Below are 21058 nucleotides of genomic sequence, written 5' to 3'. Positions count from 1 at the left end.
TAATCACAAGGAAGAATTAAGCCATATGGGTCCTCTTACGATAATTATCGTCTACAGTTCATTGATCGATGCGGTTCTCTAGTTCCTCTCACAAGAGGGGGTGGGACCCACCCGGGGCACCTGACCGAACACTCTACCCAGGTGGGATCCATCCTCCTCTTGTGAGAGGCATTAGGGAACCGCATTGGTCAGAAACCGCATAGGAAAAAAATTCTCTTATGTTGCTTTAATTGGTTCATCTATAAACAATCACCTGATGAACAGTCTTGATTAAGAAGAAATAATAACCCACGCAGCACAAGCTAACAAAAACTCTTGTACTTTACAATGATAACCAACATCAGATCTGGTTTTTAGCATTTTCTTTTGGTCCCATTTTCACGGTCCAGATTGATCTTAACCCTGTACCGTCATAACAGGAAATCGGGATTCAAGTAATTTATAAGAAAAGGACATCGCATTTGTCCGTTATTCGATCACTCGCGTCTCTACTTCTTCTGTTTTTACTTATAAATTAATTAGTTTTGCACTCCCGCTAAACACTTTCGATTTTCCTTCAAAGATCGTTTAATTCTTTCTTGCTTTGCCAGGAAACCCTAATTCCCTCTACATTGGAAGTTCTAACATTGAAAGAAAGAAGCCCTAACCCTAGCATTCTGAGCAGAGCACTCTACCAAGATGGAACGACAGAAGAGTCATGGAGGAATGTGGAGGAGAGGCTATACCATTGGCCAAGGGAGCTTCGGTACTGTTTCTTTGGCCACAGCAAAACAGAAAGCCATCAAGCATCGAAACCATCTCCCACGATTGATGGCTGTGAAATGGGCTGAGGTCTCTCGTTCTGGAACCCTTCAGAAGGAAAGAGAGATACTCACCAGGTTCGAAGGATGTCCTTCCATTCTACGCTGCTACGGTGACGAGATGACTACGGAGAATGGTGAGTTAACCTACAATGTCTTGTTGGAATATGCCTCTGGAGGTACCTTAGCTTCTCGGATTAAGAACTCCCATGGCGGATTGCCTGAAGCTGAAGTTAGGCGCTATACCCGCTCGATTCTTCAGGGTCTTAACCATATTCATGATCGTGGTTACGTTCATTGCGATATCAAACCCCAGAATATTCTGCTCGTGCTTTGCTCGTCTTCTTCTTTAGACACAATTCGTAATGACTATGTCGCGAAGATTGCTGATTTTGGTTCTGCTAAGAATACCATGATAGAACAGAGGAAGAGGAAGAGGATGAACAAACGACAGTCTTTGAGTTTGAGAGGAACCCCTCTTTATATGTCACCGGAATCTGTTGCAGGTGAGGAACAGGAAGCCCCTTCTGATATATGGGCTCTTGGGTGTGTTGTAGCTGAGATGATTAGTGGAAAACCTGCCTGGAATTGTGATTCTGACATGGATGTTGATGAGCTTCTTTCTCTGATCGGCTCCGGCAAGGAATTGCCCGAAACCCCAAGTAAGATGTCCAAAGAAGGGAAGGATTTCTTGAAGAGGTGTTTTGTGAGGACTAGCTTGTTCAGATGGACAGCCGCCATGCTTTTGCATCACCCATTCGTATCAGAGGATATTGACAATACCAAAGAAGCAGAGAAAGTTCAAGTTGAAACTGCTCCAGAATTGCCCAATGATACCAAAGAAGCAGAGAACGTTCAAGTTGAAACTGCTCCAGAGTTGTCCAATGATACCAAAGAAGCAGAGAGTGTTCAAAAGCGAAGGAGGATCAATGGCTCTGATGAGCCTTCTATTGGTGATGACAAATTGAAGCCAGTATCAAAGGCTTCAATTACTACAAGGCTTGGAAGATTTGCCACAGCTTCTTGATAGCCATATCTATGGTATTATAGTGGAACAGACTGACTGTGTACAAAGAAAAGTATTAAGCTGTAGGAGGAACTGATGATCATGGAGAGGGGTTTTGATTTTTACAATGGGAATTTGTCCATAGGGATTTGTATTATTTAGTTCCTTTTTGTTTGGTTGCACTGGTTTTGGGAGATTGTAATCTTGGATATAGATTTATATACTCACAGGGAATTCTTGTTTAATCAAGTTCATGAGGGTTCAGATGGTATAGCTTTTGGTGTTCATACATGTATACAAACACTTGATCTTTCATTGTTTAATGCAACATTTTTTCTGCAGATTCCTTTGTTCTGTCTGTGTTCTTCTTCTATCAGTATTAAATCTTTTAGTCATGCCCTGTCTAAGCTGAAATGGCCAGAAAATGGAATAGGGCATGCCCCTTAATGCATTTTTGCATCTTTCTGGTTCCAAACGAGTGTTTTTCATCCCTTTGTTCTACATATGTTTTACTTTCTCTGTACATGGCTAAGTTGTTCGCGTTGTTAGTGAAAATTTAGAAGGATGGATTCTTTTCAAGGTTTTGGGTTTGGTTGGGATTGTAGGGAGTATCAGATTTAAGTCTCAGCCAGAGTCTCTTGGCAAATGTTAGGAAAAGTTTGAGAGTTCACCTAATGTAATATGTCTTTATACATGACTGTGGTGTTTTATGGTTGAGGTTGAGTGATGAAGTGTTTGGTCTATCATTTTATTGTTAGCATGTGAGTTTAGGATCTGTTGAAAGAATTGTAGTAATATATATTTAGCATTACTCTGTCTTCTTTGTTGGTTGATCTCCTGAGTTGGATAAAGGAACTGAAAGGGAAGAAATGGTGTTTTGTCTTGAAGTTGTGAAAAAAGCTGAAGACATCCCAGAAGAATTCTTCCGTGGCAATTAGGAAGCACATTCTTACTCTCTGTTACCACATATAATCTTTGTTACGGTTGCATTTCTCAATAATCTTATGATATTCATGTACTATGAATAATTAAGATTTCTAACTAGACTTCAACTTATTTCCAAATTTCTACTTTATTAAATGAAATTGAAAGGAATTCGTCGTATTTAAGCCATTTGATACAGAAATGTATTTTAAAGGATCTGAATACAGAGGAAAGCTTTATGCGATGACTTTCCTTGAGTTCTATTGCTTCCTGAAGGTACCACAACTACTGGGAGGGTCCTTATTGCTTTCCAACTTGGTGCATTCATCCCTAGGTATCTAATCTAGCCAGTAGTTGTTACAATACCGATACCTGAATCCATGAATGCTCCAACAATTTCAGAAAACTCCCATTGCATGACATGCCTCAAGCATATGCACCAAATCACCCTGCCACCCGATCCGGGGTAAGCGAGTCCATCTCAATTTCTCATTTTGCGAAATGACGGACAGCTGCAGTATTAGGGGGTTGGAACAAGGGAGTGAGGGGAAAGAAAGAATAGGCCCAAAATTTGCCTCACATTCAGAAACTCCTACAAGATGTATTTGCATTCTCAGAGAAGAAACTTTGCTCAAACTAGAAGCATTCCCCTATCGGTCAAGTGTGTTGGATTTAACTCTTGCCATGCAGATAATATTCAAGCTGACCCCAAGTTCTTTGTCCATAATGTATAGGTATGGCAAAAGTTATCAGTGATGGCTTGAAAAAATGCAGGGAAAATATTCACCTTCCTGTTTTGGAAATATCTTTATTCATTTGGCTATGCTGGAGAAATTTACTTCCTATTCATACTCTTCCCAAAACATTTCATCATGATACAATGAAAGTCATCTTCTTCCTGTAAAATCATTTACACAATAAAATAAAATAAAAAATTTGTGGGAGGGGGGGGGTGTGGGGGGGGGGGATAAAAGGCGATCAAGATTAGATCAGCTATTCACATTTTTTGTAGAATGAGAGGAAAATACAGTCTTGTCACCTCGTACAAGACCTTTACGGATCAGACATGGAAAGCGAGGGCAGATCTACTCTAATAGGAAAGAAACTAGAAGTGATCAACATGTATCACCATTTGGATTCACACTTTCTTGCAAGTCAACTCGCCCTACATGAGCACAAAAGATAATCAGTTGACTAGTTGAGTATCAAAAGGGTAGAGGAAAGGAATGCTGGCTAATTGTAGTAACCGCAGAAAATAATTTAAACATGTAAAGATATGTCAAATCAATTATTCAAAGAACAATACAGATTAGAAGATTAAATGTAATAGCCTGTGGGTTTGGGCTAATTTCATTTTTAAAGATAAGAGGACTGGAGAACTTAACCATCACCACAACCCCCCCCCCCCACCAAAAAAAAATCACAAAAAAAAAAATAGAATAAAAGGCTGCTAAATTGGTTACGTGGTGACTTCAAGTCAAGTAACATAATCTCAACCAATAAAATGAAAACCAGAAAGCATGGTTGTCAAGGCGTTGCCTTGGTTGCCTAGGCAGGCTCCTTTGTCGGCTCGCGCCCAGGCAGCCTCCAACACCATGACAACTACACCAGAAAGGTTGAGTTCAGTAAATGTGCCTTGCGCCCAGGCACCCTCTAACACCATGACAACTATGCCAGAAAGGTTGAGTTGACTAAATGCCTGAACTTAACCAAAATGTTCCCAAGTGAATTAACATCTAACTTCATTATGCAATTTTGGAACAAAAATAATGATTATTGACAATTCCCATGGCTAGGGTTCGTGATCATAACAAAATTTGTCCTGAATCTCAAACTAACAAAATAAATCAATTTAGCACTTTTGTAAATACAAAATTAACAAATAAAATTCTGAGTATTATCTTAGAATCTTGTACTCAGAATTTTACAGAAATTGATAGCATCTAAATATTTTTAACAATCAACAATGTAGCAATTTATAAAATTTTCTACCACCAATTTTTAAGATTATAAATTGTAAGAGATCTAAATGTAACCAATTTGGACTGAAACATCAAAGTTATGGAAGCAACCCTTGTGCAAGACAGACAGGCCTATATTCTCTTATTTAGAAATGGTTAATGAATTCTCTTAAAAAAATGGACTAAAATCATTTGAAAGGCTTCTACTGCTGCATAGATAGTTACAGTGTTGCAGTTATTATTATTTTTTTTTTGGAGGTGGTTTTTTTTGGGGGGGGGGGGGGGGTGTTGAACAGTTCATGTAGTTCACCTCACCTTCACTTATGGTGGTCTACACTTTACTGATTTCAAAATCAATGTTAATGCATATTGTCATCCTTAACAGTTGGAGCTATTTCACATTCAGAGTTTCAAAAAGAAAAAATTAAAAAACGAAAGAGAAAACTCTTTGCAATTGAATTGGATCAAACATACCAAACAAGGAAACAATGGAGGGTGTCTTTGAGGAACCATTTGGTTTCATATCTGTACCTGCAAGTCCCACAAGTATAAATGAGAATATTCTGTTACCATTGACAAGAGTCAAGATGCATGGACATGGCCTTAAATAGTCCCTTAGGAAAAGGAGAGCAAAGGACAACCTGTAGAGAAAGCTCACAGGGTGCTTCCCCATGGTAAGAGGCCTCAGCAACTCCTTTAGAGGTTTTTTTTTTTTTTTTTTTATAATGTTGGATTTTTTATCAGATAATGAGCTGAAAAAGGAGTGATGTTTTGTTTGTTTCTCAGAGGTTTATGGTTAGTCTGTTCGCTAGTCTTCAAGTGTTATGCCCTTAAAAATGCTGTATTTTATGGGCGCATTTAGCTAATGCTACAACAGAGTGTTGATGAATCGTACTGGATGCAAAGAGCATGTCCAGTAGTAGTCACCAAAGAATATTCTGCAAAGACATCTAAATCACCATTATCTAGAACAGCCTTGCACCACGTCGCCTCAGTGTAAGAGGTGTGAGGGTAATTGTGCTAAATATTTGTCCATTCACAAGGAGAGAGCACCATAGCGCTCCCTTATAGGTAAAAAACCAGAAAATGTTGCCCGTCTTTTAAAATAACCATTGATGAACTTTAACTAGCACACTTGAGCATATAACATTTCTGTAAGTATAAATTGCCACCAGGAAAACATACATGGGTGTTCTGTGACGGAAATTGTGCTAAGAGATGCATAAATTAGCAAGGCTGATCAAACAGTGATTCACTGTGTTGAGATGCAATTCTGATCAAACAGTGATTCATTGTATTAAGATTCTAGAAATGAAAGCTACACATAATATTGTCTATTGGAATTAAAAATGACTTAAGAAATTAGGAGTTCTCAATCTCAAGTATGTTTCCCAGGAACAGATTTTCCCTTTTCACTTTAACGATATATGTAGACTTGCCCTTAAACCTACATCTTGCTAATCATTCATCTCAATGACCTTGCCGCTGTTGGAGTTAATAAATTGAAATTTGATTTACTGTCTAGATTAGTTGCCTTTTAGAATTCTATGAAATACATGGACCTGAAAAATGTGTGGGAGGAAAAAGTTCGAGTTGGCGTATTTAGAATCTAGGGATTAGAAGTGAACCTAAGAAATGAAAAGGTTCACGGATGAAGTGTCTAGGGTAGTAGTGTATTTGTAGGGAGCAAGTTACCTATCTCAATATCAGGAATAGAAGCGGTAACATCAAAGAACACCACACAAGAGGAAAGAAGTAGAGAAGAGTCAAGGGACATCAAAGGTGGCGGTTGTATCAAGTGTTGTAAGTTTTTGATAGTATCAGTGATATTCTGAAAATCCATCAAGCTGTATAAGCCAGGAGCTCTGTATGGCTCCTACAAGTACAGTGTATCAACAAAAGATCTTTGTCCCTTTCCAAGATTCAATACTGATATTGTTTACTCCCTCTGATAGAAGGATAATTTCTATTTTTAATATTCTGTTGTTCGTGTGTGTCTTTTAATGTCAACAGCCCTGCTACCCTTTCTTTTAATTACATTTTTATGTTGTAAATTCTTGGTTTCCAACCTACCCCCCAAAATAGTTGTGCTCCTTTTTTCTCTCTCATAAATTTCCATAGGTCTACTTCGTATACACTGGTCATAGAGTCCAAATTCAAAAAGGAATTTTAATCAGCCTAGAAAAAATATATATAAAGAAAATGGCATTGCAAGAAGCAGGTCAACCCATCAGTAAAATATATCAGAACATTTTAACATAATCAAAATCCGAAAATCAACCCACCTGAAGTTCCAATCGATTTTAGCACATCTGATTTCTTGTATGTATACCCTATGAAATTGGCATCTTTTGATGTCAACATCTGCAATATTCAACATAAGAGAAAATTTGAAGATGTTTCCATGTCTAATAGAATGTAGAATACAGATGATTAGTCTGAAAAGGTTGAGGATAAATAGATTCATTCATTTTATAAAAGATAAAAGGAGGGAAGGTAAAGAATGTTTATAGATGATGAAGGTAGGTCTCTAAGTCATAAAAGGTGTATCGGTTTTCATGGATTCAAAGCTAGATAATCTATGTTACATTGTTATCTAGAATCTGTCCTCCGAGGTCAACATATTCTTTTATCCAGGTTTTTGCAAAAACGTGGCAATCATAATATCACAAATCCAACAGACATTCACACATTCATCTGAAGAAGAAAAATAAGATAACACTGACAGAATTGAGTCATGGTGGCTTTTACTACTAAAGAACTCTAAATCATAAATTTTTTGTGTGACCGATGATCAAACTTCCTAGCTAGCAATATGATTCTACTTGATGTAAGTTCTTAATGATGGATTATATAAGTACCCCAGAGTTCGAGGGTTCCCTTGAGCTTGTCCAATTCCAAGAAATTGTATAGAAAAGAAATATAAAAGAAATGAAATATAGGACAGGAGAAAGAATTCACCAAGTATTAGAAGATGAAATTTTCACCAAAAAAAAAGAAAAGAAGATGAATTTTTCTTGTACCAAGATGTGAATTTCCATGTAGGCTCCCTTAGTTTCTAGTAATTCATCATGGGAAATCCAAATAAAAATATTAAACAACCGTGCTCCATAATTTGACATGGAGTTCGATACTATACGGCAGAGTTTAAGACCATTCAAAGGATGATGTCATCAAGCATGTATGTCTGAGGTATTGTAAAACAGGAACTTCTAGTCCTCTGGCCATAACAAGCTAACAAGGTTATCCCTATTAATGCAACCTAGCCTCTAATAGAAGAAAGATTTAGTGTATTTTTGTATCCACCTCCACTAGTAGCTTGTCATGGAAAGTAGACAACTAAATTTGGTTGTGATAGGATAAACTTTGGCAATAGAACAAGTCAAAGTGCAAAACAGAAAGGAACAAGGAACGTACCCTGCGCCAGGGTCCTACTCTTGGCAATGCTGATGGTGGACCTTCTGCCTAATAATGAGCAAACACTTAGCACAAATATTATCTTAGCGTAAGAGAAGAATCAGAAGTGGTCAAGCTACAAGACTGAAAGAAGCAGAGAGAAACGTTGTATGAGAATATGAATTAAAGACTACAAAAACAAAAGATGCATATCTATCCTGGGTAATTCCTTTGGTATTGGGAGTGTAATGGCTTCCATTAACCATTTAGTTACACAAAGGAAACAGAAATCATGTGTGCCCTCAAATTTTCAATACTATTTGATCCATTGAATACACCAGGAATTATAGCTAAAATTAACACTACTGATTTGCAAAAGCCAAAAGGAGCACTTACTAGATGGTTTAAGAGCTCACCTCATCAAACTTCTCAAAATTTTGAGTGTCTAATTCTCCATTCACAGTAGGCTTGTGGGCAGCTTCCATCTCATATAGCATGTCCCACTGAATGCATCTAAACCATGGATGTGCCTGAATAATCATTCACAGATTGTATTAAATATTTTTCTGTCCCAGCTCACAAGACATACTATAGAAAGAAAAATAAAAATATAGATACCTAGTGCATTTGGCATTCTAGGAGTAAATACATAAGGGCATGCAAGCCCAACCATATCATTGAGAACTCAACCTTACAATCTATAACAAACAACTTTTAAATACATCACTGAAGAAGGATCCACACAGGGCATTACTGATATGCAACTCGGCTCTCTTAAGCCTTATCCACTTAAATAGGGTTGGCTAAACAAATTACACAAATCCTGTTTTGTAATTTAACTAGAGCATCACTGATATCAAAAACCATATTGGCAATCACCCAAAAGAAAATAAGAGTGAAGATGCAACCACTGGGTCAATCTGAATTAGTGAAGACTATATTTCCATTTTAAATAGACAATATACCTTTATTTCTTGTACTCCTCTGGTCCCCAGCCTTGTGTCAACATCACAGAGTAAACGACAAATCAAATCCCTAGCCTCATCTGATATTTTTGGTTCCTCAGGGAATTTCAAGCATTTTCTCCAGTTTATTATCTGATACACGACCAAAACATCAAATCACTTTTCAGGATGAAGGGACCAAAAAGAAGGCAACTACTCTAGTAAAATACCAAATAAGCAACAAATACATCATACCTTTCTGCAAGTGATCCTTGGATCATCAGAACAAAAGGGAGGATAACCTATAAGCATCTCATACATGATCGCCCCTAAAGACCACCTAAAAGGTAAACTGACTTATAAGACAAGGTCAGGAAAAATTAGATTCCAAATACTGTATTAAAATAACTTCAGAAGTAACTCCCACCAGTCACATTCCATTGCATAACCTTTCTTCAGCAATACCTCAGGTGCCATGTAATCAAGAGTTCCGACAGTAGAATAAGCCTGCGGATTAAAGAAGTTCAATTTATTAACCTAACACACTAGTGTGCTGTTCTAAACCTCTAACATATATAACCGCTGCAAATTTGAAGAAATCCATTTTCTTAACATACTTGCACCTAAGCAAGAAGGAAAAAGAATGATATAACAGATGACAAAGATGATACCAATACTCGTCGATTGCGTTTCCATTGTTGTAATTTTTCTTTTGGCATTAACCAGGGAGCTCTGTCCACATGTCCTTCAGATTCAATTTTTGCATGTTCCTGAATACTGAAGCCTTCATTTTCCAATAAAATTGTTGAATATTTACCATCCAGGGGCTTACATAAGCCAAAATCCGAGAGCTTCAAATGTCCATTTCTGTCCAAAAGCAAGTTATCTGGCTTTATGTCCCTACAGGAAAGATAAATTTGTAAGAGAAATTCTGCATTAACATGTGGAAATTTTTAATACTTCAAAAATTATGTATTAACTTTAGATTTAAATTACACGACTACATAAACTGCAAAAGATGGTTCTTCTAAAAGCCTAAACTCTAGATATTACGGAATACACTGAAAGGGACCAAAATAAGTCAAAGAGTTTGGTCTAAGGTGCAGCAGCAGGCATACAAAAAGGGATCTGAAAGGAGGAAAACCATAACTGGCCATGTGGAGACAATGTTTTCCAGATCCAATTGTCACTCTGCTCACTTCATAGCAAGAGAAATGATTTTATGGGATCACATGATTTTTTTGAAACTTTGGTGAAGTTTTATGTCAACCTTTTTCTTTTTTCTTTTTTTATTCTACAGTTTTTGATAAGTATTGTATGTCCAGAAGATGATGTTTCTATCACAGTAACTCAGGTGCTTAGAACTATGGCAACTACAGATAATTCTACCCCTAAAAGCAGGTTAAATACCTTCAGAGCTTTCTAGCAAGAATCTAGCGAACTATGGTACGACACAGAAACCTTATATATCATCAGATTATGTACACCTTAAGCAGTATACCTGTGAATGTAGTTATGTTGATGAATAGAATGAATAGCTAGAATGCTCTCTGCTATGTAAAATTGTGAAACATCTTCAGAAAGAACATCAGCTCTCATTAGAAGGGTCATGATGTCACCGCCAGGTAAATACTCCATAATAAGGTACAGAAATTCAGAATCTTGGAAAGAATAGAATAGTTTTACAATGCAACGGCTGTCAACCTCAGCGAGTAAGTTTCTCTCAGATCTAACATGCTCAACCTGAAAGAAAGAAACAAATAAAAGGAATGACAAAGTATAAAGATAAGATGCAAAAACAACAAAATAAGTTGAATATGTACCAGGCTAAAGAAGTTCATTAAAAAATGCAAAAGGATACCATGAACATGTTCATTCATAAATTGGAATTCATTATAAAGGCGTATATAAATATTATGTTGATATATCATCACAAAAATATAATGTGCAAGCAGCATTATAGCTCTGTAAGTCTTAAAGTTTTAGTTCAGAGAATTAGTCACCTGTCCACGACTAAGCATTTCTGATTTCTTCAACTTCTTCATGGCAAAAATTTCTCCTGTATTTTTAGCACGGCAAAGCCTTACCTGCATTTTTATAAGAAATTCAGAGAACATAAATATTAGGAGAAAAGCAACCTGCCAAAGAATAAGAATCATTATCCAATAAATTACATAATCAACTTTTCTGTTGTAGTATGATAACAGGAAATAGAAGTTAACAGAGCTGATGAGCTTTTCCGTAACAGTCATTCAAGTAACCATGAGGTAGCCAATCAGAACCTTATAATTCATATTCTTCTCCAGGTCTAGCAGTTAAAATTTAAAATATAGCAAATGAAACACTGTGCAGGAAGAAGAGCAACTTAAGTATTTGAGTATGGGAAGAATAAACCACAAAAACCAGCTTTACCTACCTACAGGTGAATATTCCCAAGTTTAAAAAAGAAAAATTATCGAACAAGTTCATCAGGGACTCATGAATACTATATCTTCTAACAAAAATAACAATGTTTCTGCAAAAGAAAATGACAAACAATGCGCTACAAATACCTCACAATTAATTTTATAGGGGCAAGAGTTCTCTGTGGGGGAGCGTAGCCCCTGCGTGCATGGGGAGGACAATGGGAGTGCACGCGGTGGCATCAACAGGGCTGTACCACCATTCATGGGTGGCATCGTCATTCCCCCCCCCCCCCCAATGTGTCTGGACGCAGGGGGTACACTCCCCCACACAGAAATTTCTCCATTTTATAGATTGCACAGATATATCATTAGGCTTTTGGAGGCAAAAGGAGATTGACCAACTATTGATTCCAGTTCCGGTTTTTGAAACCAAGAACTTGTATACATTCTCCTCACACCAGATCATCGTTGACCTTATAGGACTTTAGTCAGTTCTTCTATCAATTCTATACACTAAACAACTAGAAAGTTTTGTTTGAACACAGGCTGGAGACAGATCTGGATCAATTTTACTTAATTTTAGTTTCATATTTCTTTGTTGACCATTTTTCAGTGGATTCCTGGTTAAAACTGTTGGGACTCGGTAGAACACACCCTTAAAAAGCTAGCCATTAAGGAGAGGGTGCCCAAGTCCGCATAAGCCTTCGCATCGAGCTACTCACATTTGACGTGGGATCGTTGCTTTCGCATGGAACTCCCACAATCTCCCTCTCCATGCGAGATCACACATGAGAACCGAGATCTTCCCCGAGGGATTTTCTCCATCCTCAGAGGCACACCAGAGTTGCCACACCTTGGCTCTGATACCACCTATTGAGACTCGGGTAGAACTCACCCTTAAAAGCTAGCCATTAAAGAGAGGGATCCGAAGTCCTCATAAGCCTTCACATCGGGATACTAACATCCCACATGGGATTGTTCCTTTCACGTGGAACCCCAACAAAAAGCATACTTTCTTGTTGAATAAAGTATACTACTTGCTAAAGTTCAACTAATAACAAACAACCCTACAAATATAAATTAAATGAAAAAAAAAGGGAGGAAAAAACCATCTACTAGGTTTCACGTTGCACATGTTAGATCCAATAGCAAAAAACTCCCATTCAATGAGATCTTGGCACTGGATCAAGTCTAACAATTGGAACATACATGTAGTAAAGAAAACAAACTGAAGGACTTAAGATTCCATAATCTTTAGCCTAGATCACCTAAATTTTTTTGGTTTTGTAGATTTTCCTCCAATCATGTGAAGAACACTTGCTAAAATTTTAATGAACTGCACAGCAGATCTTTAAGGTCCTTGTCTGAAGATCCATCCACACTCAAAGCCTTGGAACATCTACTCAAAAGTATGCATTTTTTATGCCGAACCTTAGTACATGCTTCTCTTACAACCCTTGGAATATTCGTTAGAGGCCTTATGGAACATAACAAAAATAAATAGAAAAGTACCGAGTGACACTACAGCAACTGAGTGGTTTAAAAATACTTTTAAGTCATTGAAAGTCATAGATGTTTTTAGCACATCTAATGCCTATTTATTGATGTTTGCACATACTTCAGCTCACATTGAAATCACTCTTTTCCTCAGGTATAAATTTAATATACCTGCCAAAGGGATTCATCTTAAGTTACTATTGTCTATCATGTGTTTTCAAAGACCAGTACAAGGGGTAGTTTTCCATTGTTACTCTAGGAAGTTGTCATAAGAAAATGCCCAGACAGACTAAAACAATATCAGAAGACATCACATCTAAAAGTCCTCCTCCTATCATGATTCACAAATACCTCACCAAATGCACCTTTTCCAATTACTGTTAATTGCTCGAAGTCATCGATTCCCATCTTATGTCTTTGCAATCGCATATACTCAGTTTCTCTACGTTCCAAATTCCTCAACATCTCTTGCTGTTCTTCATTTGAGATTTGAGCTTCTTGTGCTCTCCTTTGAAGTGCCCAACGTCTGAAACAAATTAGTTTGAAACTATTATATTACCATCAATCAAGAAACAGAAAATTCAACATCATTCAAGCTCTTTAAGAAAGAGTAGGGAACACTACAGAGTGACACGGTCTGAATTGTATCACTCAAAGAGTATCTCCAAGCCAAAGTAACTGAATATGCAATTCCACATGAACTACCAAAGGGTAAAGGTCCAATTGAAGACGCAACGATCTTCTTTGTACAATTGTTAGGAGAAAAAAGAAATATTAATTGAATGGTTTTGTTTAGCTTAAGCTTTTGTAGCCAAAGAAAACAGAGAGAGTGAATGACATATGTTCAAACAAATACATAGAACTAAGATGAACATTAGCGCCATTGTTATTGTTTCGCAGTGATTATTACAAACATTTATCCTGCCAAATATCACTACATTCTGAGTGAGCTAGGAAGTGAAGGAGGTCATTAACGTGAGCAATTACTGAATCAGAACTCATCATTTAAGGTCTAAATGCAGTTGAATTCAATTGTTCTTTGCTTAACTTGTTCACCGACATAAACTTACGAAAGAAGTATCTCATTCAAGAACAACTGATCAACTCTAAATACTTGAATTGTTACCTCTCTTTACGATCTTGCAGACCTTGGAGATAGTTCTTATAATGATTCTCGATAAACTGCTTAGCAGCAGCTGCTTTCTGACGAGTTACAGGAGAAAAAACAGAGACATCAACACCTAAAGTGGACACCTCTGTTCCAAATTGTCCAACACCGACACCTCGATCGTCCTTCAATCTTCGAGTTCCCAATTTCATTCTACCTTCACCACCACCACCACCACCACCTCCTCCTTCCATCTCCAACTCCGTTCCGATTAAAATCAGATCCAGGAAAGAACAACCACTCTGTGTAACAATAATTAATAAGATCGAAAAATGAAATGTGTAATTAAGGAGAAGAGTTGGAATCTGACAGTTGTGAAGCTTTACAGGCTATCAAAAACTGTATATTAAAATTTTTATCATTGAGAGACATTGATGGTGGAAGTGGTGGTGGTGGTAGTGGTGGTGGAACAGAGAAGCAAAGAATAAGAAGGTATAGAAGATAGTGACGGCTTTCAAACTCTTTTGAAGACTATGAACTGTCAATTATACGACTGTGGACTCTCACAGCCACAGGAAAAAGAGAAACCACCGTATATTACGAGGACCTGTTTTTTTTTTTTTTTTTGTTTTTTTAAATAATTTTTTATTATTATTTTCTTTTGGGATCTTTTTTCGACTGAGTGACCGACGCCATAGTTTTCCTCGAAATTTGCAGAAGGAAAGAAGGGAACGATTAAAAAATAACAGAAACCGAGACAACCGTAAGCTTTTCATAATTTTATTCTTTATTATTATTCTCTAATCAGATTGTAACTAATTTCGAGAACGCCTTCGTGTCTTGCTTCCTGTTCACTTAATTTATTTACTCTCACTCTGGATGACCTCAAACGTCCCTATTCGGCTTCTCTACGGTAAGGGTGCGTTGGAAAGACGTCGGCTGCGACACCAAAGTTTGATACGTGGCCGAGATGTTCTTGAAATGGAGATGGATGTATATGGATCTTTATCACCTCCAGATCTCCAATACCCTTGGTATCGACATCCTCTCCATCTGTCTGCCTTTATTTTCTTGTGCATCGCACACAGCAAGGTAGGTAAAGATCGTTTTATCCTATCGAACACCTTGCCCGAGGCTCTGAGCGGGGATAAGGTGGTCTTTACATACCTCATTGTGCGCAGGTGCACACAAAAGTAGAGGCAAGCGGAAGTAGAGGATCCAGACTTGTTCCCTTGGTTAAAAGTGGGTTGGAATGACCATCCTACCCCTACCCAAACACTCTGTTTGGGTGGAGTCCACCACCCCCCTATTAGAGGAATTGGGTCGGACAAGGAGTTGGAGGAAATAATTTTTTAGATGTACATTACCGATCTGAAAATCCTTCTCCCCATCGCATGTACACAACGTTTAGATGTATGCATCCATACTCGTGGAACAGTATCTTGGCCATGTATCGAGCTCTGGTGCTACACCGCACCGGATACATTCAGCTAGAGGTGCGCGGGAAAGGTGAAACATCCAAGATATGGATTTTGAACACGTGTCAAAAGTGATGGATGACACTTGTATTGGGCCCACACTTGGTCTCAAAACTGTCCGATGTCAAGACTTTTTTTTCTCTTTCTTATAGCAAATACGAATGCGGTTTATCCACTCCAGCACTGAAGGTGCTATTATGCGCATCGAACGGCGTAGCAGCAATCATGTGTGCACAATGGGACCCATTATGCACACATGTCCGCTGTTGCACCACACGATGGCACAGCTGCAGATAAAAATTCGAGACGACTGAACTGCCTCAAGACAGACTAGTCACAGCTTTTGAACTCGTGTTGGGATTGACACGTGTCCAGACATCGACGTGCCTACAACTTATTAGATCATTGCCCGTGGGAATACAGTCCGGGCCAGGGTCAGGATCCGGATCCGGGTCGCTCCTGTGTGTCGGCTATTTTGGGTATTATGTAGCACTGTTGGATGCGTACCTCGAGAACTCTCATCAAGACTCAAGAGTGCATGAGAGCTGGAGAGCTGGAGAGCTGGAGAGCTGGAGAGCTGTCAAATCGGTTTAATAACGTGGACCCAAGGGCAGCATTCACTATTGGGTGGGCCTGAGCTTATACGTTGTCGTGAGTAACGGACAATCAGGCCCACAATATATTTTTTCTGTTTTTCTATGGAAAAAAAGAACGGTAATTATAATTGGTCGCGTGGTTCATGTGGTTAGACATAAATCAATGTTTTTGCGTGCAAAAAGACTGTTTAATCACTAGTGAAATCAAAAATCACATTCAAATCAATGCCTTTATGCGTAATATTATTGGCAACCACACTTACCCTTTTTCTTCTTTGTCGAAACCCACAATCATATAATGGTGTGCATCTCCTATGTGAAAAGGGTTATGAGAACCCAATAGCACTGTTTGGTCGGCAAGAGGTTGGTATGGGAAAGTTGGGGATTGAATGTATATATTGCATGTTTTGATGAAAAATGGTTAAATTTAGATGAGCCATCTAGATTTGATATATGGAAAGTAGTTTGCTGTCTTGACTGGGGCTTATGATAGCACTCCCATGCGTCTATCTCTCTCTTCCTCAAAACAAGGGGCAAAGGTGTCTTTTCATATGTGGAGGAGAGAGAAAACTATTGGGAGTGTTGTCGTAGGTCACACTTCCAGGCAGAGTTCTTTCCCTGGATATATTTAGAGGATACTCAATTTTCTCAATAGTCGGTATGATTGTATATATTAATAAAGATGGGAAAATCGTTTTTAACCTAAGGCATTTTGCCTATTCACATAAACAATTTTTAATCATTTTTAATAAGAGAGAATTTTTATTTTTTTAAAAAACTTATATTAATAGGTTTCAAAAACGTCTTTGGTTCAGAGAGGCTTTTCCCAATTAAGATATAACTTGACAGACAACTTCAAGAAGAAAATTAATTTGAATTTTTTATTTTTTTTAAAGGACAATATTCTCTGCACTGGGACGTAGGATGCACCCAGACACATGGGGGTGAGCGAAATGACTATCCCGCCCCCTGAATGATCAATATGATCACCTCATCCCACCCCATGTGTCTCGGTGTAACCTGTGCCTCCGTGTGCTCCCAGATGGAGAACATCTCCCATTTTTTCAAATTCTAATTGTTTTTTCTAGGCCCACTATGCATGGTAAAATATAATGCTTCCGTATTAACCACATGGCACTATATGGGTTAGTCCATGTCATAGAGGATCAACCTAGCATCACATTGGTTCAATTTCAATTTAAAACGAATAGAGAAAATAACTAAAATTACAAAAAGATGTCATTTTGTATTTTATATTCATCTCCATTTGATGACATTTCGTCAATTTTACTAAAACTTTAAATCAAAGTTTGAGTAACTTTCCTTACTTACTTTAAACTAAAACATGATCATTCAAATGTACGAAGGGTCTTCAATCAAATATATAAATTAACTCATGTTCTGTCAAAAAGCAAATAGTAAAACGTTATAACTCCCTAGGCATAGTCACACCTAAAAGGATCTTTTCCAATTATTCATCATTCTGGAATACTATGCTCATGTACATGTTCCATTCAAAACAAAGAAACAAACAAAAAAACTATGCTCACGTGTAATGCTACTCAATGTATCCAGCATATTCTCTGCTTTTCACCTGTTATATCATATTCTTCATGTGGAAAGCATCAACTTCTCAAATCACACCGAATCTAGAGAAACGCATATTCCTTCCCATTTCAATTAATTATGTAAAGAGTAACCTCATCAGCATCACATGGTTTTAGTGCACGGTATCGGATCAGTGTCAATCACCTTCAAAATTGATATGGTATCGATATTGATTGACCGTATCAAATAAGTTTATCCTTAATTTTTCTTGAAAAATAAATTATTTGATTATTTTACCCTTTGACTATATCGTTTCATTGATACGATATCAGTCAAGTATCAATATTAGTATCGATCATTTTCAAAATCGTGCAGTGTCAACTATATTGGTCAATCCGATACCGATACCGATACCTCAAACCATGTCAACATGGGCTAAAAAAAACAAAGCATCTAGACTTTCCAAAATCACACCGAATCTAGAAAAGCAGATATACCTTTCCAGCTCTATTATTCAAGGGAGTGAGGAAATGAATGTCATTTTCAGAAACAGTAGTTCTTGTTTGTTCATGCATGGAGATGTAAAGAGGATAAGTTGTTAACAGCTGACATACAACTAAGTATTACCTACACCAGAAGTCCATAACTATAGCTGTTAGCTTCATTATTTTTGGCAACAATTTTGGATCTAGCGAGTCAATTCCTTCAATTGGCCGAGTTGACTCCACTATAAAGCACAATGGTCTTTGTTTGGATTAGAGTTAGCTGGTTACTTTTCATGAGGAAGCATTCTTTGTGGGAAAGGGCCGGAGGGGTACGCTATGTGCACACCACGGTCAATGAGAGCACGCATTGGCTTCTCGGAGGTAGGATTTCCATTTTTCAAGGGGGACGGGACGATCATTTTACCCCCAACTATGTCGCCGTGTGCCCCCCGGGCCCCCCAAGAGTGTTTGTGATTGTTCCTAAAAGAAATGAAACAAAAGATATGATAGTGTATGGATTCTCGAGAAGAGAGGACCCTTGGTGGTCCCCTCGGGACCATTCGGAACATTTTCCCACTTTCTATTTAGGATTTTGAAATGTCTAAAATAAAAGTATTTGATTATGAATTCCATACTAACGGTAATTTTCTTATAAGACCATAATTTGTTATGTTCTAGTTTTATTGTAAGAATCTTAATAGATAAGTGACTGAAGAAAAAAACACACATAAATGATTATGGTCATTGATCCAAATTCTTTTTAAAATATCATTATTGTTTTAGATGTTTGCCCTTTTGATCAATTGGAATGAATGTCTAAGTATAGTTCAAAAAGTTCGCCACTTCTGATCGGTTGGAGCAAGCTCGTCTATCCCTTCTCGCTAGGGCCACTCCCGTTCCACAAAGGTGGAGTCAATGTTAGAGAATTCAGAATGAAACAAAAATCCCTCGGTAGGAATTGAATCTACGATCAGTCAGTTAACAGTCGATCGCCCTAGCATTGAGCTACTGAGGAGGGCTTAAGGCAATCGACATACAAGAACTGAGCTAGATCTGATCCTCAAGTATAACCCATGCAAGTGAATGAGAGCGCGGGGGGGGGGGGGCGCAAGCCACGCCCAGACATAATGGGGGGGGGGGGGGCAAAGCGACCGCTCTGTCCCCCATGAAAGGAGGAAATTCCGCCCCCAAAATGCCACAGTGCACACTCTCATTGGCTACTGCACGTGTGTGGCCCTGCACTCCCCATAGAGAACGCTCTCCCAAAAATCATATTAGTTATCAAAAAAAAAAAAAGTATGCCAATTTTGCAAGGTTCTCCTACCACTCACTCTTAAGACAAATAACTTAGATTTAGTTGAAACATATGACAATTCAGAAATTTTTACTTCACGCTTCCATTACTTTTTAAAGTGCCAAAATTTTCTAGGAGAAAGTTTTCCTTCACCATGCCATCCTAGGGAATACACTCCCGATACGCTCCCATACACATCTGAAAGCCCACGATGACTGGATTCCCATTCACCGTGTTTGAATGAAAACTCGGTCATATTTTCTATTATGTCATTAGTCTTTTCTTCTTAAAAGATTTTACATTATTTCCCATAATTTTACTTCCAACCAAACATAGCCTCATCTTCCATTCCTCCCTTCTACCATATTCCACAAAAAACAGGCATCACTATACTGATTGGTGCCCTCCCATTATACCATGAAATAAGCTCACAAGTAAGGATGTCAATTCGGTACAGAACCGGGTATATGGTTCAGATTCGGTTTGGTTTCGAGTAGTGGCAGTGGGATCCAGATTTGGACCAAGTCCCGGATTGGTTCTAAAATTGAATACTCTAACTGATCCTGTTCGGTTTGGTTCGAATCTAGTTACAATTCGGTTCTTATTTGGTTACTTACATCCAATTACTATATCAAAAAAAAAAAAAAAAAAAAAAATCATGGAAAGAGAGAGAGACCATTACTTTTATACCTTCAATATACAATGTTGCAGCTTTTGGTAGCCTTGGAACAATGCAGTAAGACCAATAGAGAAGAGGAAACGTAGAACTGAAAGAACGATCCCACAAGCTCTACCTTCGGTCTTCACTGTGTTCGTTCAAGACTCATGAGCACAGAAGAAGCTTATAGAGAAATTAACTCCAACTAGCATGGAGGTTGATATTGCAAGGTTGTTGAAGATGGATAATCGACTATAAAGCCGTTACAACACTGCTAGAGACGGAAAAGATGAAATGGTGAAGAGAAAGAGGTGAAGAATTGAAGAGTTATAGAAGAAGTCGTGATCATGAAGAAATCCATATTTAGTAAAACATAAGGACTAAAGAGTAAGTGAATCTAAGGCTTTAAGGCACTAACAGTTAACTGTCAACTTAGAGCTTAAACCATTAAAACTCTAAACCTAATAAACTATTAAAGTTTAAAGTTAACCTGTAAGGTGGGTATTCGATTCGGATTCGATTAGATCCATCGATTTAATGGGTGGATCTGGATCCAAACCGAACCGAATTAAAAAGACATTTTTAGATCTAAGACTTAATCATATTAAATCCGATCTTGATAGATTCAGGTTATTCAGTTAGAATCCGGATTCGATATTTGATTCCTTATTACTCATTGACACCCTTACTCACAAGTTTCCCCATAAAAAAAAAAGGGAAAGGGAAATCAAAAAGGAAACCATATTATGTCAACACTCTACATTGATCATAAAGGAATGTGTCATGCTTCAAGATGTCGTAGTCTTGAAGGGAGAAACAAAAAGATATCTCGGATCATGTAACACCTCCAGCTGTTGTTATTGACTTGCTGTATATAGGGAAGAGAAGAATGAAGGTATTACATCAACCAAATAGCATTTGAAATTTCGGAGTTTACTACTTTCATGCACTTCTTTTC

General features: G+C 37.8%; 2 protein-coding genes across 6 annotated transcripts; one reads left to right on the top strand and one right to left on the bottom strand.

Moving 5' to 3' along the window:
- The first annotated feature begins 678 nt into the window (after positions 1-678).
- On the top strand, positions 679-1827 carry LOC122663143 (mitogen-activated protein kinase kinase kinase 20-like). The gene is made up of 2 exons (XM_043858844.1): positions 679-1572; positions 1654-1827. Exons 1-2 carry the CDS (start codon positions 679-681, stop codon positions 1825-1827), a joined length of 1068 nt encoding a protein of 355 aa, XP_043714779.1.
- Positions 1828-3672: 1845 nt separating this feature from the next.
- LOC122662487 (serine/threonine-protein kinase tricornered-like) lies at positions 3673-14370 on the bottom strand. 5 transcript variants are annotated; one of them, XM_043858139.1, is made up of 13 exons: positions 14060-14368; positions 13285-13459; positions 11035-11118; positions 10533-10774; positions 9709-9931; positions 9459-9538; positions 9287-9371; positions 9053-9184; positions 8500-8617; positions 8109-8152; positions 6977-7055; positions 5166-5222; positions 3673-3895 (listed from the first exon to the last, which is right to left on the bottom strand). In XM_043858139.1, exons 1-13 carry the CDS (start codon positions 14293-14295, stop codon positions 3846-3848), a joined length of 1605 nt encoding a protein of 534 aa, XP_043714074.1. In that variant the 5' UTR covers positions 14296-14368; the 3' UTR covers positions 3673-3845. The 5 variants fall into 5 exon arrangements, with proteins under 5 accessions (XP_043714074.1, XP_043714073.1, XP_043714072.1 ...); XM_043858138.1 differs by having other exon boundaries at positions 9703-9931; positions 14060-14365; XM_043858137.1 differs by having other exon boundaries at positions 8109-8156; positions 8504-8617; positions 9703-9931; positions 14060-14365.
- Positions 14371-21058: the final 6688 nt, after the last annotated feature.

Source organism: Telopea speciosissima, chromosome 5 (assembly GCF_018873765.1).
Source record: "Telopea speciosissima isolate NSW1024214 ecotype Mountain lineage chromosome 5, Tspe_v1, whole genome shotgun sequence".
In the NCBI taxonomy this organism is placed as follows: Eukaryota; Viridiplantae; Streptophyta; class Magnoliopsida; order Proteales; family Proteaceae; genus Telopea; species Telopea speciosissima.
The sequence above is the reverse complement of the archived record's forward strand: the minus strand, read 5'-3'. Positions and strand labels throughout refer to the sequence as shown.

What these genes read in the sequence shown, in the direction of transcription:
- LOC122663143 (XM_043858844.1), top strand. Translation starts at nt 679, where the DNA reads ATGGAACGACAGAAGAGTCATGGAGGAATGTGGAGGAGAGGCTATACC. An exon ending in ACCCATTCGTATCAGAGGAT is followed by an intron (nt 1,573 to 1,653) that starts ATTGACAATACC and finishes GAAGCAGAGAAC; the next exon opens with GTTCAAGTTGAAACTGCTCC.
- LOC122662487 (XM_043858138.1), bottom strand. Translation starts at nt 14,295, where the DNA reads ATGGAAGGAGGAGGTGGTGGTGGTGGTGGTGGTGAAGGTAGAATGAAA. An exon ending in GAGGAGTACAAGAAATAAAG is followed by an intron (nt 8,618 to 9,052) that starts GTATATTGTCTA and finishes ATGATTATTCAG; the next exon opens with GCACATCCATGGTTTAGATG. An exon ending in TGAGAAGTTTGATGAGGTGA is followed by an intron (nt 8,153 to 8,499) that starts GCTCTTAAACCA and finishes ATTATTAGGCAG; the next exon opens with AAGGTCCACCATCAGCATTG.